At 41.8% G+C, this 20,322-nt stretch overlaps 1 protein-coding gene across 9 annotated transcripts in view; it reads left to right on the top strand.

Annotated features, from left to right (window-relative positions):
• Positions 1-20,322, top strand: part of AGAP1 (ArfGAP with GTPase domain, ankyrin repeat and PH domain 1) — a 399,779-nt gene that overhangs the window by 256,126 nt on the left and 123,331 nt on the right. For all 9 annotated transcript variants that reach the window (XM_074829819.1, XM_074829816.1, XM_074829814.1 and 6 more), the window contains one exon: positions 9,321-9,489. In XM_074829819.1, the coding sequence (XP_074685920.1) occupies positions 9,321-9,489 (169 nt within the window). The remainder of the gene's footprint in view (positions 1-9,320; positions 9,490-20,322) is intronic.

The raw sequence follows: 20,322 nt of genomic DNA, 5'->3' as shown, positions 1-20,322 counted from the left end.
TATGTGAGCTAACTCAAAGGGAGCATTAGCAATGTTGTTCTGTCCTCAGATGAAGTGAATGCATTTTTTTAAAAGAGCAAAATTTCAGCCTGGTAAGGAGTCGTATCCAACACTAGGCTGAACTTTGCGCAAGAACTTCAACAGTATATTACATGGACACGTCTTCTCAGAAGATGACACAAAACGGACCCAATTCATGGTCCTGTAAAACTGTTTGAGACTTTGGGGGGGGGGGGGGGGGGATTGGACTTTCAGTTAAGCTTTATTTGCTTGGCCATTTCCTCCAAGAAGAGCAGACTTGGTCAGAAATAAGAGGCTATTGAAAATGTCCTTTATATTGGTATCTGGAAGTCTTGTAGACCCATGCAATTTTCTCAGATTCCATAACATGCAGTGTTTTTCTTGGAGCTGCAGTTGATATTTTTGACCATTCTTATGATTTTCCTGACTAATTTGACAACAGAAAGCGTGCTTCCAAATAAAAGTATTCGGTCCGTCCTCATTTTTAAGAGAGGGCCGTGCTAGCTGGGCTGCGTGGTGTCTTTGCGCGTGGCCCGGCGGCAGCGGGGTTGTCGGGTGGCGGAGCTGGGTGCTGCTCTAGCCAAGGGAGCGCCGCTCGCCTTCGTGGTTATGAATAACCACCTACAGACATCGTTTCGGTTCAGCCTTATTTTCAGGGTTGCGTTACCTCGGGCTGTTTAATAGCTCTGAAGTGTGTTGTTTGTGTTGCTTTAATAGAACTATTCATGCTCTTATATTTCTAAAATACCATTGTGTATGCCCATTTTTTTTTTTTTTTCCCTGTTTTTGCTTCAGAGGAATGTGAGGCTGAATATTGGCTGGCTCTGAGAGCCCTTCTAGCTGGCCTTTCTTATGAACAACTAATCCTCAAGTCAGGCTTTGGTAAATACGTATTTGAACTGACAAAATCATGTGCATATATTGTTTTTCACATAAGATGTAGCTCTACCTCCTGAAAGAGTAGTGATCAAAGCAAGTCCTGCAGACTAAAAATGAGGATATAGTTTGAGTGATGATGAAGATAAATCTGTCTGAAGCATGTGTATGTTTTTATTATAGTTATTGCATCCATTAATATGCCTAAAACATTGTTTAAGATAAAAAAATGAATGATAGGAACAGTTACACAATATGTGTATGGTAATTGCTTATTACAGTTGATGAGTTGATGCCGTATTTTTTCTGCTCACCATAACTGGCGCTCTTTCTGGAAGCCTTTTCATCAAAGCCATGTTCAGAGCAGCATTCTCCTTTCTAACATACTTGACTTAAATTTCCCAGAGCTTTCCTTTCTTAATTCTAGCATGTTCCGCTGAGAGTGTACATTGCTTCTAGTGATGGGTAGAGGATAGCCGACTTGTATGGAAAAAGTAAGTGTTAATCATGCTGCTGTAACTTTTTTTGGTAAAGATACCAAACATAAAACGTACAACCTACAGTGTTTTAAGAGCAAAAGAGGTTTTATAAAGTGGTATAGCTGTAGAGATCACTCATTCACTTGATAGCTTCCTGGAAAACTTCTTTGTTATCTTAAAGATGTAATGGAGTGAAGATCAGGTTGGGAGAAAAACTTTAAAACAGATGGGGAAAATAGAAGCTAAAATGTGTTTGCGGTCCTTAAGTGTGAGACCTATCATTTGGGATAGCTGTCAAGGCGAATTATTTTCCACTCCCTGGCTTTGTGGCTTTTCAAACTAGAAATAGTCTTGCTTGAAAGTGGCATTGCACCTGCTCTTAGTACAAAATCAGACTGTAGTCACTGATGATCAGCAAGCCACCCTGTGAAATGCTTCTCAAGTATCTAATCCCAGTTGATGGGGAAGGAGAAGACTGATTATGCACAGTAACTTCTTACAATCGTTTCCATGACTTGTTACAGATACTCACAGATCACCAAACGCACAAACAAGGCGAATGTGAAGCGTTTTTAGTTTCAAGTCCGTTCATTTCAGAGGGCACGACAAGATTTATCCCGTCATTAGGGTAGAGTGCTGTAGCAAACAGTACTGCTATTGCAGAGCTGTGAAAACTTGCAGTACCTAGTAAGGAGTCTCAAATACACATTTGTCGTGTCTACTCCCTCTTCAGAAAGGCAGGGGAAATTTTTGGTATCAGAATGAGTTGCAATTTAAATGGCAAAAGCCAAGCTATTAATTAATCACGGGTTTTTATAAAATTAGAGCTTCCTGTCCAGCAGAGCTGACTGCTGTGGATATAAATGCTTCATAAATTACTCAGGATGATAAAACTCTGATTTGTCTTTTACAGCAGTTCTTGTTACAAAATCTGCATGAGAAGTGAAGTGCAGATGGAAGAATTTTCTGAAAATTTTATGAAAATGAGTGATCCATTTAAAAAAAAAACCCACACAACATTTTGTGAAACTGCTTTTGTGTTCAAAGTGTTGCCCTAACTTACTCCCCTGCCCCTGCAACGCTGATCGAACTGATTAACACCACAGTATAGATATAGTCAGTGCTTTTTATTACTGAATTTAATGTTCTTGATTCCCAATGTGAATAAAACAGATTTGAGATGACCTTCTTTTTGTCAGGACAGAGTGCTTTAGGGTGATCAGTGTTTTCCAGAATGCATTTTCATTCCTCTGTTCTCCTCAGAAAATAACATTTCATTGCTTTTCTTAAGATTAACTATATATTATGAAGGCGAATGATATTATGCCTGTATTTATATGCGAGAGAGGAGGATGGCTAATTTAGCAGGAACATTTGATGAATATATTCCACTGTGGCTCGTAACCTGATGGTAGGTTTGTTGCTGAGGTCCTTCCTGGGAAGAGGGGGGAGAGGAGTTGGAGACTTTTGTTTCTTCTTAGGTGTGCCTGTGGCCCCAAATGGAAACCAATCAAGGAGCGATTTATGTTCATTAAGTGCTTGTCAAAACTGAAAAATTTTCTAATCAACAGCAATCTAGCTGAGGCCCCTCAATGGCTGGGAGTGTCGCCTCCGCAGTATCGGCTATTTGCCTGTTACAACTCTAGGCTAGAAATCCGCTGATGATTACATTAGGCTAAGCTGCGAAGTAAATGAACCATGTCTTATTTAGGTGCAACTAGCTTCAGTGTAGTCCTGCCCCGCAGGGCACTTTATAGCGTTTTATGGCTTTAAAATTAGTGTAGCTTCCCATTTGCTGCAGGGTGCTGCATGTTATGCCTTTGAACTCAATAAGCAAAGGGAAGGGGGCCTTTTGTTTTTTTTCTCCCCCCCCTCTCCTTTTCTTCTTTTTGCAGTTTAGCAATTTTGTTTTGCATCTTTTCCAGACGGCGTTTTGCAATAAAAATGTCTGACTGCCACGTAGAGGCACAAAAGTCAAGGCTCCATCCATTTACCAGCCTGCCGGGGGTTTGGGGGTTTTGGCCTGGTTTGGGGAGAAGGGGATTGGGTTTTGTTTTTCGGAAGCGGTTGTTGCTGAGGGTGAGCAATAGGTTTTGTGGGTCGAATAGGTCAGCTCATGAAATTGGAATTGCATTTCAAGAAATATGCCACCCACAGTCTTTAAAATGTCATCCAGAGGTGCAACCATAAACTTTCTTTTCCATAATAATTTTTATTTCACCTCAGATCAGGAAACGCTACCTCAGCCTCAGTAAGCTAAGCCTTAGGAGTGTTTTGTCCGATTGAACGGTGGGGGAAAACTGCTACAAAATGAAGGTGTTTTTCTCAGAAGCTCAGTGTAAACCAGGGACAGATCTGGGAAGGATCCTGGGCCTGGACCAGTTCCTAGTGTTGGAAAAATAGGCTTCTTCTGAGAGGTTTAATAGCTCAAAATGAGACAGTGTACCATTATAGACATGGAAAGGCACTGCTCGCAGAGAATCTCTCGTTTGGTATGTTGTGTGTTGGAAAAGGGTGGCAGTTGGGCCAGGTAGTGTGGAGGCTGTCTAGGAGGGAGCAGATATGTTTTAAAATGTTCATGTTACGACGCACGGTAACCCTGAGATGAGTGGTTCTGATGTGAGCTTTGAGTCCCATTCACCTAGTGCCATGATGTAAAAAATGTAACTCCGATGAAGGGGTTTCTCTCTCTCCACAGTCCAACTGAGCCCAGCCACAGGAGGCCCGTCTCCTGCAGCTTGATCGTTCTGTCTTCTTGGTGAGCTTTCTTGGCCAAGAAGACAAGGTTGCAGCATTGGCCATTTCACTGCAATCCCAGGAGAGAAGCACAGTCCAAAGCAAGTTCAATCAGAGTCTGGCTCAGCCTTCTGTTGCTGCCAGAACAGAGCTGACCTTGCCTGCGTGGCAGGCTTCCAGAACCTGCCTGCTCGGGTGCTTTGGTGTGGCGGAAACCTGGCCGAGTAAAATGGTTTCCGCTGTCATTCTTCCTGGGCTTGTTTTCTGTCACCTGGGAAAATACTTTGCAGTTGTGGAAATCAAGAGGAAAACACCTGCCTTAGGGACAGGGAGATTTGTACTCCCACTTTGCACGCACGCAGCTATACAAAAAGCATGGGGGATTTATCTCTCGGGGTACTGACTGATAAATATTATATTCAGTAACAGCATTCATACACGTTTTCTTGCTTAATACACTGATAATGAAACATGGTGGTTTTGAAATACAAGCTAGGTAGTAGAAAAGCATTTGTGTGTGTGTGACAGGGATGACCATCTCTTGTATTAGAGACATTTGAAAATCCTCCAACTCCATAATGTTTTTGATATCCACGGTATTACATACCTAACATGAGCCACACCTTTAACTTTAGGATCATCCTAAGGAGGAACCATGCAGCCACATGCTCGGTGGTCTTTTAGTGGAGTATTTGAGGTAACTGTGGTAGACTTGGATGATGTGAGTTTGAGTTCCAGCTTCACGGAAGCAGCAGCCAGCACCTTCTGCCTTCCCCTCAATCTGATGCCTACGTCCTTACTCCCCCAAAAAAGGGGCCAAGCAGGCAGAGTATGGCTGCACAAGAAGAGATGTTTGCCTCTTGTCTTCAGTCTTCTCAGCTGGGAGAAAGTAGGCAGCTAGCTGGAGGCATCACGTAGCCTGGGTTCAGCTTGCGGTCCTTGGTGGGGTGTCTTCTCTGGCTTTGAGGGCAATCAGAAGTCATTGCGAAGTATGGCAGCAAGTTTAACAACCGCTGGCATCTGAAAACAAAAGGGGCCCCCCAAAGTAGCGGTGTGTGTTTTTGGTAGGTCTGTTTAGAAAACATCATCATACCCATTTGCTCAATTTGCATGTCTGAAAGGCTTCAGTTAATTGGTTAAATTAATTTGTGCTGTTGTAAACGGAGAGCAGTATTAAGAGCAGAACTAAAGTAATTTTACTTTACATTATTCTGTGTCATGGCACATCGTTTCTTTCTTACTTAAGGCAATTCATTTTGTGGTGCTGTCAAATAATTTTTTGTGTCATCTTCAGTCAATGTGGCTTTTATGATTTTTTCTGATACTTTAACAGTTTATTTAGTCCTCTAGATAATGGTCAATGGCCTTGAGTAGTCAAATTAACACCTCGGCAGCACCATATTTGAGCAAACCACTAACGGTAACCTGAGGATGAAAAGCAATGAGAATCAATATAGCGAGCGTATTTTTAGGGATTATTGATTGATTGATGCGTTCTGGCCTTAACTTGAGGAGGCAGCATTGCCCCACAGCTGACTAAGATTAAGTTGCCAGTTACTGATAACTGCAGGCCATTACCTGCGTAGTATTTCACGAGCTCGGAGATGAAACGGAGACCTTTTATAGTCCTTAGCTGAAGAAACCGTGGCATTCGCAGGGTCTGTCATCCCTGCCCAGCTGCAGGAAAACACTACGCCCTTCTCCGGCTCACACCAGCCATTGCCGTGAGAATTGGCGACGACGTTGACTTGATTCAGCGCTGCCCGTTGCTCCTGTAGGGATCTGTTTGGGACAACTGAGGCACTAATGGTTTGTCTCCCCTGCCGCCTCGGAAGGCAGCTCCGCAGAAGGTGGGAGCCATGTTAAGCTGTGCTGCTGTCAGCAAGCTGAGAGCTGTGGGTCTCCCCGCCACAACTCTCAATTGCTAGCAGGTTTCTCTCATTGCACCTCATTTGCATCTGGGACATCAATTAGCATGTTTGTTGAGGCTAATTGAATGAAACTCAATCATAGCTCTTAATTGCTTGACTATGTGAAAAGAAATCACATTAATGCAGCTAATTAAGTGTATGGCAATAGATGCAACATAATTAGGAGCGAAATGTAAAAAACAAGCGATGGCGACGGTGCAAGCGCAGGGGTGCAGGGGACTGGGGCGCTGGCTTCTCCTGTTATCCACACGTTTGGGGAGGGTTCCCTTTCCTTTGCTGCTTGCTTTTCTCTTTTTTTTTTTTTTTTTTCTGTGTTGTTGAATGATGAACATGGACAAGTTGAGAAGGAAAATGCAAATGGAGTTGCAATTACTACTTTTTCAAGCTGTTGAGGGGCAGAAGATGGCACTTCTGGGGTGGCCCACTGTTGAGTGGGCTCTAGGGACTTGTTAAGTGCTGTTTAAAAGTACTTGGCTTTGAATTACCCTCATGCCTTGTTAAAGGGTTTTTTCCCCTTTTTTCTCGGATCAGCATTTTCTACAACTAACATCTAGGGGAGTTATATCTGTAACATTTGCATATCAAAATCAGGCTTGCTGTCTTCTCTTTAACACAGCATATTCCAGATGACAGCAAGACCCTCATCTGTTCTAATCTGATCAAACCCTCCATTGCGCTTCTGAAGCCACGACATTATTTTGTAGTTTTAACTTTTATTCCCCGAGTGCAGATCTGAAGGAGTGCGCATGGGGGTGGATGCTCCGCCGACTGGAAACTTGGTGCTTGCTTCTCCTCCTCAGGGAAATGCAGAGATTATCGCTATGCATCTTGCACACAATGAAAGAGGCTTTATTATTTACATTTGATATATCCCTATAAATATTTAAGCTGACATTAATACCTATGTGGCATCTGTTGTATCTGGGCACTTTCGTATAATAACGGTATGGCTACAGCACATTTATTTCCTGTTTGCCAACATTCACTCACTCTCTCAAATGGTTTATAGCTCACCTAAGCCTGGTTTACTCTCAATTAAAAGGGCTTTAATAATACCCTGTCACATCTCACAAGTTGGCGGGGTAGCAGGGAAATCATACTCGCTGTTCATCTGAAGAATTTGGAATAAACGCCACCTCCTTAAATTTCAGTGGAGTACACTGGTGGTTGTATGTTAAATAAAGCATGTCTATTAAAAAGAGTATATGCTGAGGTTTAGTCACTATCTGATTAAGCCTCATTTTAGAGCCCATAAGCAATAAATGCTCAATTATGTTCTGCTTATTGTATTTTAATTTGTGACAAACTGACACTGAGCAAGAAAGTTGACGGCGACTTGATAATTTATGGATGAAACCGTTTTGTTCATTTCTATCTAACACCTAGTGAATGAATTTTTATTAATGGATTGCCTTTGTTTCTTTTGGCAGCAGAGCTCTTTGTCCTCACCCCACAAATTGTTCAGACCCCTCCTTTTTACTGTTAATAATTCTCAAACAGCTAGGGGAAAAAAAAAAAAAACCTGATGTAATGGCTTGGTTTGGGGTTTTTATCACAGATTAATGTTAGCTGTGAAGAAATGAATGCTGGTTCAGTAGTAGGTTTTTGATGTGTTTTGAGTGGAATATATAATTTGTATTGTAAAAACTGTCAAAGGTGGAAGGATTTTTATTAGGGAGCTGATTGCTCCCTGTGTCGTGGCAGCAGTGATGTAGACCTCAGGTATGCTTTTAGTCCATTCAGGTGTTTACTTGTACAATTGCTGCTCTGGTGCTGTACAGGTCTGTACGCTGCAGGTTTGGAACTGACCTAGTTAATGCTTTTAGTCTGTTGTATGACACCTGTAATCTGGCTAAATCTTGCCCTGGCCACTTGGACAACTGGGAGTTAGGTTTCTGCTGACAAGTCTTTGCTCATACAAACTCCCACAGCATCACCCAGGCCTCTCTCTAAGTTGGTCAAGTTCTATCTGAAAAGGAATTAGATTTTTTTTGTCCCAGCTGCTCTGTGTAGAAGATTGCTCAAGAATACCATTCCAGTGGTTTCCACAGCTTAACTCAAGAGCTTAAGCCCAGATCTTTTTCCAGTCTTTAGTTGAAATTGCTGGTTTCCTCTTGGGGTATACATGCCCAGATGTATTTTTGTGCAATGCTCTTACCCCTTTTCGCTCTTTATTTTGCTGTCCTGTGCTACCCGCCTTGCATGTCTTCTCATAAAATACAGTCTCTTTGTTTCTTTTAGTATCCTTGTAGTTGTTTCAGTTATTTTTTTCTGGCACACAAGTAACCACAGCCATGTGTACCAGAACTTTGGTGTCTTGTATACTGGCTTTAACATTCACCATCTCTCCTGGAACCTAGGATTGCAGCCTCAGTGACTGTCTCACCTTAATGAATTGTCATTTGCCCTCTGATGAAGACACCTGTGTCCATTTGCTTTTCTGTTTTCGTCTGAAGAAGTCCACAGACAATCCCTAGACGATCTAGGGAATGTCTTTGAAGTTGGAAAGCAGAATCTCAAGAGCCTGTTTTTCCAGAAGCTATTTACAGTTTGAAGAGCTTTCTCATGGGTTTCTTGGGACGCGGTGGCTTGGCTCCAGTCAGTTGATCACCATCTTTCCATAGCTGACTGGGTTTTTCTGCTTATTTCCTCTTCGTGGGTTTTCCAAACAAGAATTAGGAAAAGCCTTTTCCACTTCTGGCTTCCAACTATTAGTGTGTTTACTCTAATCAGACACAATTTGCATAATTTTTTCCCTTCTATGATTTCTTTTTTTTTATGTGTGGAGGAAGGATCATATTCTAAGGAAACAATGTTGTAGTTGCAGAAACCTTACCAGTCAGCGCCTTTTCATAGCTTTTGTGCCTGCTGACCAATTTCAGCCAGCCTTGAGGGAAAAGAGATAAGTGCATGAAACATTGACAGAGAAGGAGACACAAGACAGTGTGCTCATGAGGGACAGTCAGCCTTGTCTTCTCCTTCTGTTTTGCTAGCTGGTGAACTCCTACATGTGGCTGAGAACCAGCCACGCTGTGAATTGCCTCTTATCCAACTGGTAGTTGGAGAATGTACTAGAAAGCTCCAAACTTTGGGGAATATTTGTAGTGAGAAGTGTGGAAGGGATTATCAAGAAAATGGAAGGAAAGGGAAAACCATATGGTGGGTGCTGGCAGATGATGTAGGCCAAAAGTCTTATGAAACCAGGTTTCATTAGTTCTATAGCTTACAGAACTACCTGTTTGATACCAGGTTTTGTTTGTTTTTTTCCTCTTACCAGGACTATATGCAGAATGTTCACGGGAAAGAAATCGACTTGCTGAGAACCACTGTGAAAGTCCCCGGGAAGAGGCCACCCCGAGCTACGTCAGCTTGTGCACCCATTTCAAGTCCCAAAACGAATGGCCTCTCCAAGGACATGAGCAGTTTACACATCTCTCCGAATTCAGGTAAGAGAATACCATGCTAGGGATAAAAAAGGGAAAGACTGCATTTCCAGTAGGCAATTGTCATGTACTACTGGGATGGGGATGATACATATTAATAATTTAGAAATGCAAATAACCACTGATGTGTAACTTTTTAAGCCCTGCCTGCTGATCTATCCTCCACGAGAGATTCTGAGTAACCTTCAACATCCATCTTTTTTTATTTGTTGCCTTATACCTGCCAAAACTCTACATCATTTCACAGAAATTAAATATGTGCTACCTTACGACTGATCTGTTAGGTCTAATACTTAGGAAGAACAGGAGATGTATCATTTTAAAGGGCTTTTTGTGGCTTCCTGGTGGGATCCACGGCACTTATTTCCACATTTAGAAGGATGCATAGTTTTGGACTTTCCAACAGCAAGATTCTTCTGTAGAAAGCTATTTTAGCTCATTTATGGAAGTAGTTTATAGCTTGTTGTGAGCTCTAAACAAAGAAGTTTATTGTTTGCTGAAGCACTTGTCCATACAGCTAAGTGGATTTAAAAAATTGCATTAAGGAAAAACATTTAAGACAATTTATCTTGTAAAATGCACAGCTTATACAAAACTCATAATGGTATAGTGTTGGTATGGAAGTTTTGTCAGCATGTTTTGGATGACGTCCATAAAGTGCCGAGTGCCTTTTGCATTTATATTTAGCGTAGACACCTCCAGCATGTGCTGACAAAACCATCCAAACACGCTTTTGTCCCTGTGCAATACACACTACGTAGGTAGGATGAGCCACCGCAGCAAAGAGCTCAGTTACCCTGCTATTCAAGAGTCTTCTCTTGGGCAGTAATAGTTATCTTATGCTTCAAGCCAAGATGCAATGCCCTGTTTTTGCGATGCGCGTTCCCCTATATTAGGGGAAGGGGAAGAAGGATTTTCCCTACAACTGCGGGTGCTGCTCGTTGAGATAAATGTTTAAAAAAGGAAAAGAAAAAAAAAAATCCTTGTGGCTTTACAGTGGTGCCACTGATCAGACATCCCTGGAGATCTTGTGTGGCACGTTATATTAGTTTGGCCTGGGACCTGAAATGTCTGAAGCCATGATTTCATCAGGCTCTTTTTCAAGTTGTAACCTACCCCTCGAGAGGCACAGAGCTGGCATTGTCACTGGAAGAGTTCATAGGAGAAAATTATTCATGGTTGGTTTGTTTTTTCCATTTTGCTGTTTAACTTAGATGACTGGGTGTGGGGACTGTTTTTGTTTTTCAACTTATTCCATAATTTAGAGAAGAAGAGTACTGGACTGACTCAATAAACCAGGGGTAAGGCATTTAAATGAGAGATTTCTTCTTTTAAGACACTTGAACACAGGCAAAAATTATTTGATTGCTCCAGGGAAGTACATTTCTGAAAACATATTCAGCGATACATACTAATATAAAGTTTATAGTGTGGAATTTACATGTTTTGGCATATGCTTAGATTGCCAGGTCAGAGGGAAACGGCCAGTACATGACTTAAATGAATATTGCACATTTCATTGTTTCAGGACCCTCTGCACATACAACGCTTTCTTCACATGAAACTGTACAACAGACAGCTCTCTCTGGCAGGGGTGGTAGCCACTGTGTATGTATCCTGGCTAGCCTGAGATTTTATTGCACAGCAGTTGCTTTAAGAGAGAAAAGTTAATTATGCTAGAAAGTGCAAATGCTGGAAAACAGCTCTGTCTTTAGATAGCCATTTTCAGATAACATGGTGAGAATAGTTGGAGCTTCTATCCTTTCTCTTGGCTTCTTTATCATGCTGCTTAGAAATACCGAAAGACTTTCCTGTTGTTGATGTCCGGGTATCACAGCTCAAGAGATCTACTGTGGTTAAGCCTTAAAATAATTAATGCCCTCCTAATGAATGAAAGAGTTGTATCCAAGGGAAGTTGAACCTGATTTCTCTATCATTACCCACTTGAATACCTTCATTTCCCCTCTCGTGCAGCTGGGACGCTACGCTGATCCTTCTTTAATTTTAAACAAGTTCTTGACCTGCTTATCCTTGCATGGCTCTCTTCTCATAGAGCAAGCACTGATGTCTTAATTATATTACCCCTATAGCTGGCTGGAAGCATAACAGTTTTGAAGCATCTTTATAACTTGCTGGGGGAGCAGGTGAAGACAGGCTGGACTGAACAGCTTTATGCTCCACATGGCAGCCAGCCAGCCCATTCGTACCAAGCTACCTGCTGTCTCGTGCCCACTTTGGGTGTTGGAGGATATAGAAGGGGGATGGCTAAGGTTTTGGTGTGAGAGGAGGGTCAGTGAAGATACAACCTTACAGAGATGTTTGCATTTCATTAGTTCAGCTGCATACACAGCGACTAGTTTCAGACCCCCTGTAGTATTTTTCCTTGTAGCCGTTGCTTCTGAAATTCAGGTTGGTACATTCAGTGCATTATCAGCCATGGTATATTTTCTTTAGGGTTTTTCTTCACAGAATGTGCTTCTTCTGAGGAAGCTGCCCTCACTGAATCTTTCTTACTTAAAGGCCACGTTTGAGGTCTGTCTGGTTATTGCATTACTGGACAGAATGACCAGCAGCAGCAAGACAGAGGAGCTTTTTAAAGAAAGCTGACTGATCCAAGCACTGGTTACCGGGTTAAAAACAAACAAACAAAGGAACTGCTAATCAGTAAAGTATTAATTTTTTTTAAAAAGGAAAAAAAAAATGAAAAAAAAAGTAGTAGGACAGATCAGATCTGGGAAATAGCTGTCAGCAGCTCAGCTGTGCATCAGTCTCTATGTCACTCTCAGTTCTCTTGTGTTCAGGTAAGACTGAAGAGCTGCGGTGCAGAGAGTGATTTTAAAATATTAGGGGAGTATTAGTATTGTAAAAAAGACACGGTCACAGTCTGTGCCCAGCTTGTTAGTCTGAGCTTTCATGTGGTCAAATACATTCACAGTGGTTTTTATGCAGAGGGTCACAGCTTCTGTTGGGTAGGAGACCTGTAGGTACTCGGTGCTCAGCTTCTGGAGTGCCGGGAGGACTTCTGGTATCTCTGCAGTTATCTGTCACGCAACTAAAAACATTTGCAAATTATCCTTTGCAGTCTGTGATGCTGTCTCAGAGCTTTTTCTCAGTTGTTAGTGCTGGCAAAATGTTGTCTTCATCTGGCGTGATGCTTTAAGATTGATCGCAGGGCTGAAACTGTCTGTTCCTGTTTCTTCGTTGGGGGGTTTCTGTACACGGGTCTGCTGTAGGAAGGACGTTTGGACCAAACACAGAAAGAATCAGCACTTGCTTTTTTTATTTTTAGGCCTGCAAATACATTCTCACTGCTTCGTGTGTTGCCTCTTCCCCAAACAGCGATGTTTTCTGTTCTTCTGTGCTTTTGCCAGTGCAGACTTGGTACCTGGAGTAATATTCACCATGGTTAAGAAGTGAGGACAGTGTTTCATTTAATTGTTTGACGTGGTCAGGAACAGACTAATTTTCCTTTTGCTATTATGCAACTGTGTACAGGTTACTGGAAAAGCTAAGATATTAAAAGAATACCACTGCTCAATTAAAATGTCACATTTAAGATTGCCCCTGGAAATAGAATTCATCGTCTTAGCTTATACTTGGTGATAGCCCAGGCCCACTAAAAGCCTTTCTCAGCTGAGATTGCCTACTTTCCACTAACTTGTGTTCCTAGAAATGTCTGAACTTATTTTCATTCAAACATCAAAACCCAAGAAGTCAATGCATTTTTATTGTTGAAACAGTGGGATAGTGCTTATCTTAAATAATGTCTTCATTTGAAGACATCAGTGGTCCGTTATTAAACACTGTTCAGAAGCTGCCCCTTAAGTATGGATTTCAGTGCCAGCTTTGCGGATAAATACCTGTATTAGATGTCTTTTTGATTGCCTGTAACTGGCATGTTTTAAATTCATTTCTTCATGGGTACCCAACAGATAGTTTTCTCTGTCTCCTAGTGGAATTTCTTGTATTTTGGGTGGATGTTCTGATATGGAGGCAAAGCCTCTTGCCTGTCAACTGGTGGGTTGTAAAATACGTGCCATGGGGAAGCTGTCTCAGAGGTTGGTACCCTTCAGCATAGTGTCAGGGATGGCGTGTGGGCAGACTTGGGATGCCTTGGGTCAGGGAGTAGGAGCAGTCATCTCACAAGAGGCACTTTGGGGATAGCTTTTATCTCCTAGCTCCCACTTGAGTTCTGCAGGGGTGATCACTGCTACCTTGGGTCTCTGTGAGGCAGTGCCTGTTGCTAGAAGACATAACACTCCATCCATAAGACAGCTCAAAACTTCATTCCGCTTTTCTAATCCCCACCACGGTCTGTGGGGCAGTAGGGCAGCTTGAGCTCTTCCTCTTCTCATCACCTTCCCACCCTGCAGCCTTCTTGGACCTAAATGATTGTTTGCATCAAACACATTCAGTCTCTTTCTCACATGGTGTGGTGAAGATCTTTCCCAAGGTGCTTCTCATAGCATCGCTGTGAGAAGAATAGAAGGAATTAGGCTAATCAGGGTGATGTTGTGAATTCAAGAAGGGTATACGCAGTTATTTGGTAATATGATTTATAACAGCCAAGCAGTAAGTGAAAGTTTTTTTCTGTTAGATCTAATTGACGTAGATGTCTCATGCAGAAGGGAAAGTTTAAAAGCATGTCATTCCTAGCACATTGAATTCAGTTGTGCTTTGTGGCACTTCTTGTCTGAACAAGATTGTTTTTCTGGTTTTAAAGACTGATAAACAGACACATAATAACCATCTCTGTGACAGCTATCCTGATCTGTAAGTGTGTTTACATCCCAAACATCTGGAAGCAAATATCTCTGGGAAATAATCATCTTAACAGCAAAAGCCAAGTTCCAGTCCTTGAGAGTTTCCATTTCAGAGATGTAAAAAAACCAGAGACACACATGAAGAAAAAAACTCAAGATGACTCTTTCCTGCTGGGTTTCCACACTGACACAAGAGCTGGGAAAAATACTTTTCTCTTGATGTGTATAGTCATGGGAGGGCAGTAACCAAGCTGGAGGTGAAACAGCAGTGGGGAAAAAGGAGTATTTTGTGTTCTCTGTCAGAAAACAGACAAATGAGTAGAAGGTAAAGCTGTTTCTGCCATTGCAAAGCCAGACACCTAAGCTGGAAAGAGGTTGGCTCTTCTCTGCTAGAAATTTTGCCATGACACCTTAAAAGTTGAAAGCTCGTCTCTGGACTTTCTTGGGTTCTTAATGGTGCAATTTGGGGTTTATCCTGTAACAACTGGGATTCTGTGTGACCGCTTCTCCCAGGCAATAGAGAGGGGTCGGGGTTAGTTTTAATTTTGTTATATATAGGCTTTAAATAACAGATTTGTAACTGTGACTTTATGAAAGGTGCTTGTACTTGTATGCTAACTTGGTAGCAATCTCTTAAGCTGAGGGAAATGGAAATTTCTTCCCTTTAATCTAAAGTTATGTTACTTTTGTGGTATCTTACAGTTTTTGAATGATGTTTAAGTAACTTAAATTTAAAATAAATTTACATGACAGTGAACGTCATTCTGTTGCTGCGTCTCAGTTGGAAGTACTTCAGAAAAGGGTAACTTGTGGACCTGTTCAGTTCCAACTTTATCTAGCAGTTGGTAGCATATTGTGGCAATGTCAGAAGGGCCACTGGCCAAGTTTCTGTGCCTTTTAGAAGCTGACTCAGTTCTTGCTGACTTTGGAGCAGGAGTGGGTCCGGGTTTCAATTACTCCCAAGTTGGGTTGGATTTGAGCTGGTTGACCTGAAGGTGAACTTATTCCTGAAATCTCTCCCAGGAGTCATTTATTTCTTCTCCTCTACAAACAACTCAAAGGCTGAGCTGCAGCAAGAGCCACTGATGTAGAAAGTTCACATCTAAAAATAGCTTATGGTGTAGAGATAAATTGTTTCCTGATTAACACTTCATTTAAATAATTTGGTACTATTAAATTTACTTGCAATAGTGACTGTACAGTATGTGAAGTATCCTAAAATGTGTTAGCTACATAGCCATCGTTAAGTATGCTAAAGGTTGTTATCTGCTAACTCTATGTGACATTTCAGACATGTTATAAGAACGGCATCTTCACATTTTTATAAATGTGAGTTTTCTATCTGTTATTAATTGTGATCATCTATCAAATCAATGTAGTGGTCATTAACTAATCTTACGCTGAAGTGCCTGGAATCAGGCTGAGTTGGAATGGACTGCCTTCCAGATTTTTCTGTTAAAAAGGTAGAGATTTGGTGTTTCAATTAGACTGGCATACCTTCAAAGTGAGATTTCTGACACGGTGTCTTTAGATTCTAGTACCTGTCTAATAATTCTGTTCTTTAACCACTGCATTATTTTTTTTTTTACCTTTTAAGCCTAACTTTACATCTACAGCCCTACCTGTCATGTTGCATAGCCATTTTCCACATCAAAATTAATAGCTGCCGAGTCCAGTACCGAGAGCCAGTACCCCCTGAAGTGTGGCGTGCCACATGCAGGAGGGGAAGCATGATGGAAAACCGTGGGTGGGATCACTCCTCTGTTGTGATGTGTTGTGAATTCAAGTCTTGATCCAAAGTATACTGAATTCATCGGTATTTTTGTAGATCATGTAATAATCTTTTTTGAGTTGGAGGTTACTGTGAGGATTCGGATGTTATGATCGGGTTGACGATGAGTAAAAATGTGTATCAAGCCAAGAGCTTGCTAGCATAGCCAGTTGCTCCAAAGCCTGTAGATCTTGGGTGACTTTGCAAATAAATGCAGAACTGAGTCCTGAATTCTTGAATCTGCTCTGAACTCCTTACTTGTAGGTGTCAGAGGTTGTGTACTGGAGCACTATGTGACTTGACAGTGCCAGATTCTATCTGGTGGAGTTTTCACGAGGCCAGAGATTGGTAGTTGGTAGTTATTTGCTACTAATTTTGTAGTCTAATGTGGTACGTGAGATGACTTGACTTAACGTGAAACGTTTTCCACGCTTCAACTTGAGCGTGAGTTTTACGGTTTTGCCACAGATCGCAAATGCAAGTTTGTGACTTACTTTTGTCATTAATCACCCAAGTCAATTTTCCATTTGGTTGGGTTTGCTGTTAGTTCAGTGATATACAGCTGTAGCGAACGAAAGGAGAAGTTGTCAGTTTGCTCGTTTCAAAGGAAAAAAAGCCCAATTTTAAGTGCATCAAAGATTTCCCTTTTATCCCACTAGAGGGGGATCCCTCAAGGTCGTCTTCTCCAGTTCCTTTAAACTAGGATTTGCCCTTTCCAGAACTGCAGAGAAATAAACTTTCACTGTTAGTACACTATATTCCTTAATGTTTGGGGAAAAAAGGAGCAGGGAAAATATTAGTGTTAATGAAATACTTGATAAGAACACTGCATTTGTTAAATACTGAAAAAAAAAATTAGTTTGGTTAGATATTCTCTTTAGAGAAATAAGTAAACAAGGACCTGTCTTAGGATTCTTTCTTGAGGTGGGCACATGGTGCCCATCTCTAATGATGATTAGGGTAGATAAAGGGTAGAAATGTGTCATGAAGCTTCAGGCGGATGACTGGAGATGCTGGACAAGACGCAGTCGGCTGTGCTCAGCCTGCGCCTGCTTCACTGTGCTTGATTTTCATGCCTCCATTGCGCCGTATCCTGAATAAAATCACAGATCTGTCTTGTCCACCCGATGCAATCTTGCTGATTTTTGATGGTTACACGTTGTAATACTAACTGGTTGGATGTTAAGACCTTTGCAGAATTGCTCATTCTTTTTCCCCCAGTGATTTTAAAATATTAAAGCCATCAGGAGGGTTGAAGCTGATTTACCAAAAGGGAAAAAAAATTCACAAATGTGTTTTGAGTATTGAACTGCCGTTGACATCTAAAGTCCCAACCATGCTGTTTTCCTCCACACTCCAGCAATCAGGACATCCAGCAAACCCATAAAAAACCAAACTAATAGCATGAATATTCAGTGACCTAGAATACTAATTATTGTCATGAATATTAATGTGATCGGACTTGCTTTTTCCTCTTCTCTTTCTCTCTGGCTCTTTTTTTTTTTTCTTTTTTTTTTTTTTTTTTTTTTTTCCCCCCACTCAGCCGGCTCTAAAGATGGACCATAATGAGAGCATTTAAGAGAGAGAGCGCTCTCCGCCGTGACAGGGACCAGGGTAATAAGGAGAGCTTGATTAACGTGGTGCACTTGGGGGAGAGATGAGAAGATTCACGTGGGCCTGTTGTGGGGGAGGCAATGAGGCACCGGCGGCTGTGTTGCTGCTCCCTCAGATTAATGAGGCCTAAGAGTGCATTAGGAACAGTGACAAAGGTTTGATCTAATGGGCTCAGTCATTTTTCCTTTGAGTGACAGACGCACAGAAGTAATTGGCTGTGCAGAATGGCAGCTCATTGGCAGTACTTAAGGATACATTATCCCCGTTGTGTGGCCCGCAGAGGCTGTTTATCAAAACTGCTCACACTGCAGACATGCATTCACTTAGCTGCTGTTACAGTGGCAATAGCTATTAAAAAAAAAAAAAAAAAAAAAAAAAGAGTAATCTCACATTCGCATCTATTGTCTCTTTTTCAAAAATAAAGTTTCTTTGTTCCATTTTCTTAAGTCTGGAGGATATTTGAATACCGGCAGTCGTCCCTCCCCATCCGGAAGAGGTTCTGGTTGCAGCTCACAGGGTTTGGGGAGGTTTGTAGGTTCGTGGAAAGCTCCCAAAGTTAGTTCAGTTAATCTTACCAGCTTTCAATGTAGATGCAGCACGCAGGTAAGACGCCCCCCACTCCCACCCCCTCTCCAATTTCATTATTAATAACTTCCACAGACAGTCAAAGGGCCTAGGAAGCATTTTACATCTTTTGCCTCAGGCCCCTACACATGCTTCACTTTGGGAACAGCATAATACCTCAGAATGACTTGATTTTGCGCTGTTATTTTTTGCAGAGTTAATTTCACAATTGTTAACAAGATTTGCAACCAAATGACAGCAAGAAAAAGTAGAGCATTTCCTAGTGTGAAATGGTCACCTCTGGGTCTTAAAGAAGCAGTCCCTTAACGAGCAGGTAACCTCAATCAGGACTTGCCCAGAAAGCAAAGCATACCTTATTTATTACTGTTATTTGTTAAAACTATTGAAAAAATAGTAATATGCCTGCTGGGAAAGGAAAGCACACTTTGATCCCAGCAGAATAAATAGTCTGGGATCTTGAGCAGAAGCCCTTGGTGAAGAACTTGGGTTTAACTTTCTTTTAGGAGAGATGTCTCCTCTGATGACTTAATTTTCCTCCACACTTGCTGTGTTGGTTTGGCATGCTCTGAGAATAATAGCTTTTCTCGTTATACTCCCAGCACCATGTCCTTCACTGCCAGGATATTTCTTGGCATTGCCTCGTTTGTTCATTAGTATTGACCCTTCTCAGTTTGTACACTACTAATCGAGCCTGGTTCACAGAGGCTGCCCTGCCAGGCTGCGAGATGGAAGGTCTTCCTCTATTAATAGCTGCTTATCCTCAGGAAATTGGTTCAGTAAATAAATGCTGCTGAAAAAATCTTAAAAATAACTAAAACCCACAAGCAAGTTGTCTGCTACAGTATTGAAAATGATTGTCAGTTTATTGAAGGACAGTTTCAATGCTGGAACCAGTGTGTTTTGGAAAGGTACTGTTGTCTCGCTCTTTCTCATTCCATGTACAAGTAACCTCAAGTTATTTTAGGTCCCTGATAAAACCAAGGCAGAAATGATGTGCTGTTTGCACAACTGCCAGCAGATCAAAACAGAATTCATATCAACACTCTAGTGAAATTTCCTCCATGAATAACCCCACTCAAGAACGTGCTTATGGAAGTTGGAGCTGCCTGGCCCTGGTCGCACAGCCGATCTTCCTGAGAACGTGGCCAGGCAGTGCTCTGACACCTGGGCAGTACCTTCCTTTCCAAGGCAGACTTACTCTACTCAGTTGGAGAGGCAAGGAGCTGTAAGTAGCAGTTTTCCTAGATTTCAGTGCAGGGCATGATCTCCAGAGTTGGCAAGGAAAGGAGGAGCCATCTTTGAAAGATGGGTGATGGGATCTGAGTCAGCAAACTGATGGAACCCAGAAGAGCCATCCCCAAATCTTCCTCAGCTAAAGCAGGAGTTGTCCTGTCTGGACATTCATATTTCTAGACAAAGCAGAAGACAGAAAGCGGCACAGCTTGTATGGTCAGCTGCTTCTTAGGAAAGGCTCGTCCACTGAAAAGATTTCTGCACAACTCTGGGAATTAATTCATGAACGTAATGCAGAATTGAGGAAAGGGGAAGGGAATGCTTTTCATCTTTTTGCAACTAGCAAAGTGGCTTCTTTCACTTTCCTTTTGCACCCTAATGCCTCAGGAAACTTCAGGGAACAGTGTTGGGTATGGATTTTGAACGGGCGACCAACAGACAATCTAATCTACTTGACAGTGCCTTTTACTGAATTTAGAGGACGTTTCAAGAATAGGCAGTATTCCTGCAACATAAATTGACCCAACATGATTTGAAACAATTAACCCTCTGATATCAAGAGTCAGGATTTCCTGACCCACAACTCTAATGTATTTTTCATTAGTTCTAACAGCTGGTGAGCGCAGCCCTCTGGCCTTAAGAGGTTTATTTCTTTTTTTGGAAGAGAAACTCATCTTTAACATGAAGAGCGTAACACAAATAAAACATGGCCACGGTGAAAGCATAACAGTAGGCTGTAGTTCATCTGGTTCAGCCTTTGTGTGCTTCTGTGCGACTGCTTTCTGCGGGTCTCAGACGCTGCTGCTTCATGGAAAAATATAGTTCTGCTTCATGACTCTTGCAATGTCTGCTCATCTCATAAATTCAAGC

This window comes from Strix aluco, chromosome 6 (genome assembly GCF_031877795.1).
Source record: "Strix aluco isolate bStrAlu1 chromosome 6, bStrAlu1.hap1, whole genome shotgun sequence".
Taxonomy (NCBI): Eukaryota; Metazoa; Chordata; class Aves; order Strigiformes; family Strigidae; genus Strix; species Strix aluco.
The sequence above is the reverse complement of the archived record's forward strand: the minus strand, read 5'-3'. Positions and strand labels throughout refer to the sequence as shown.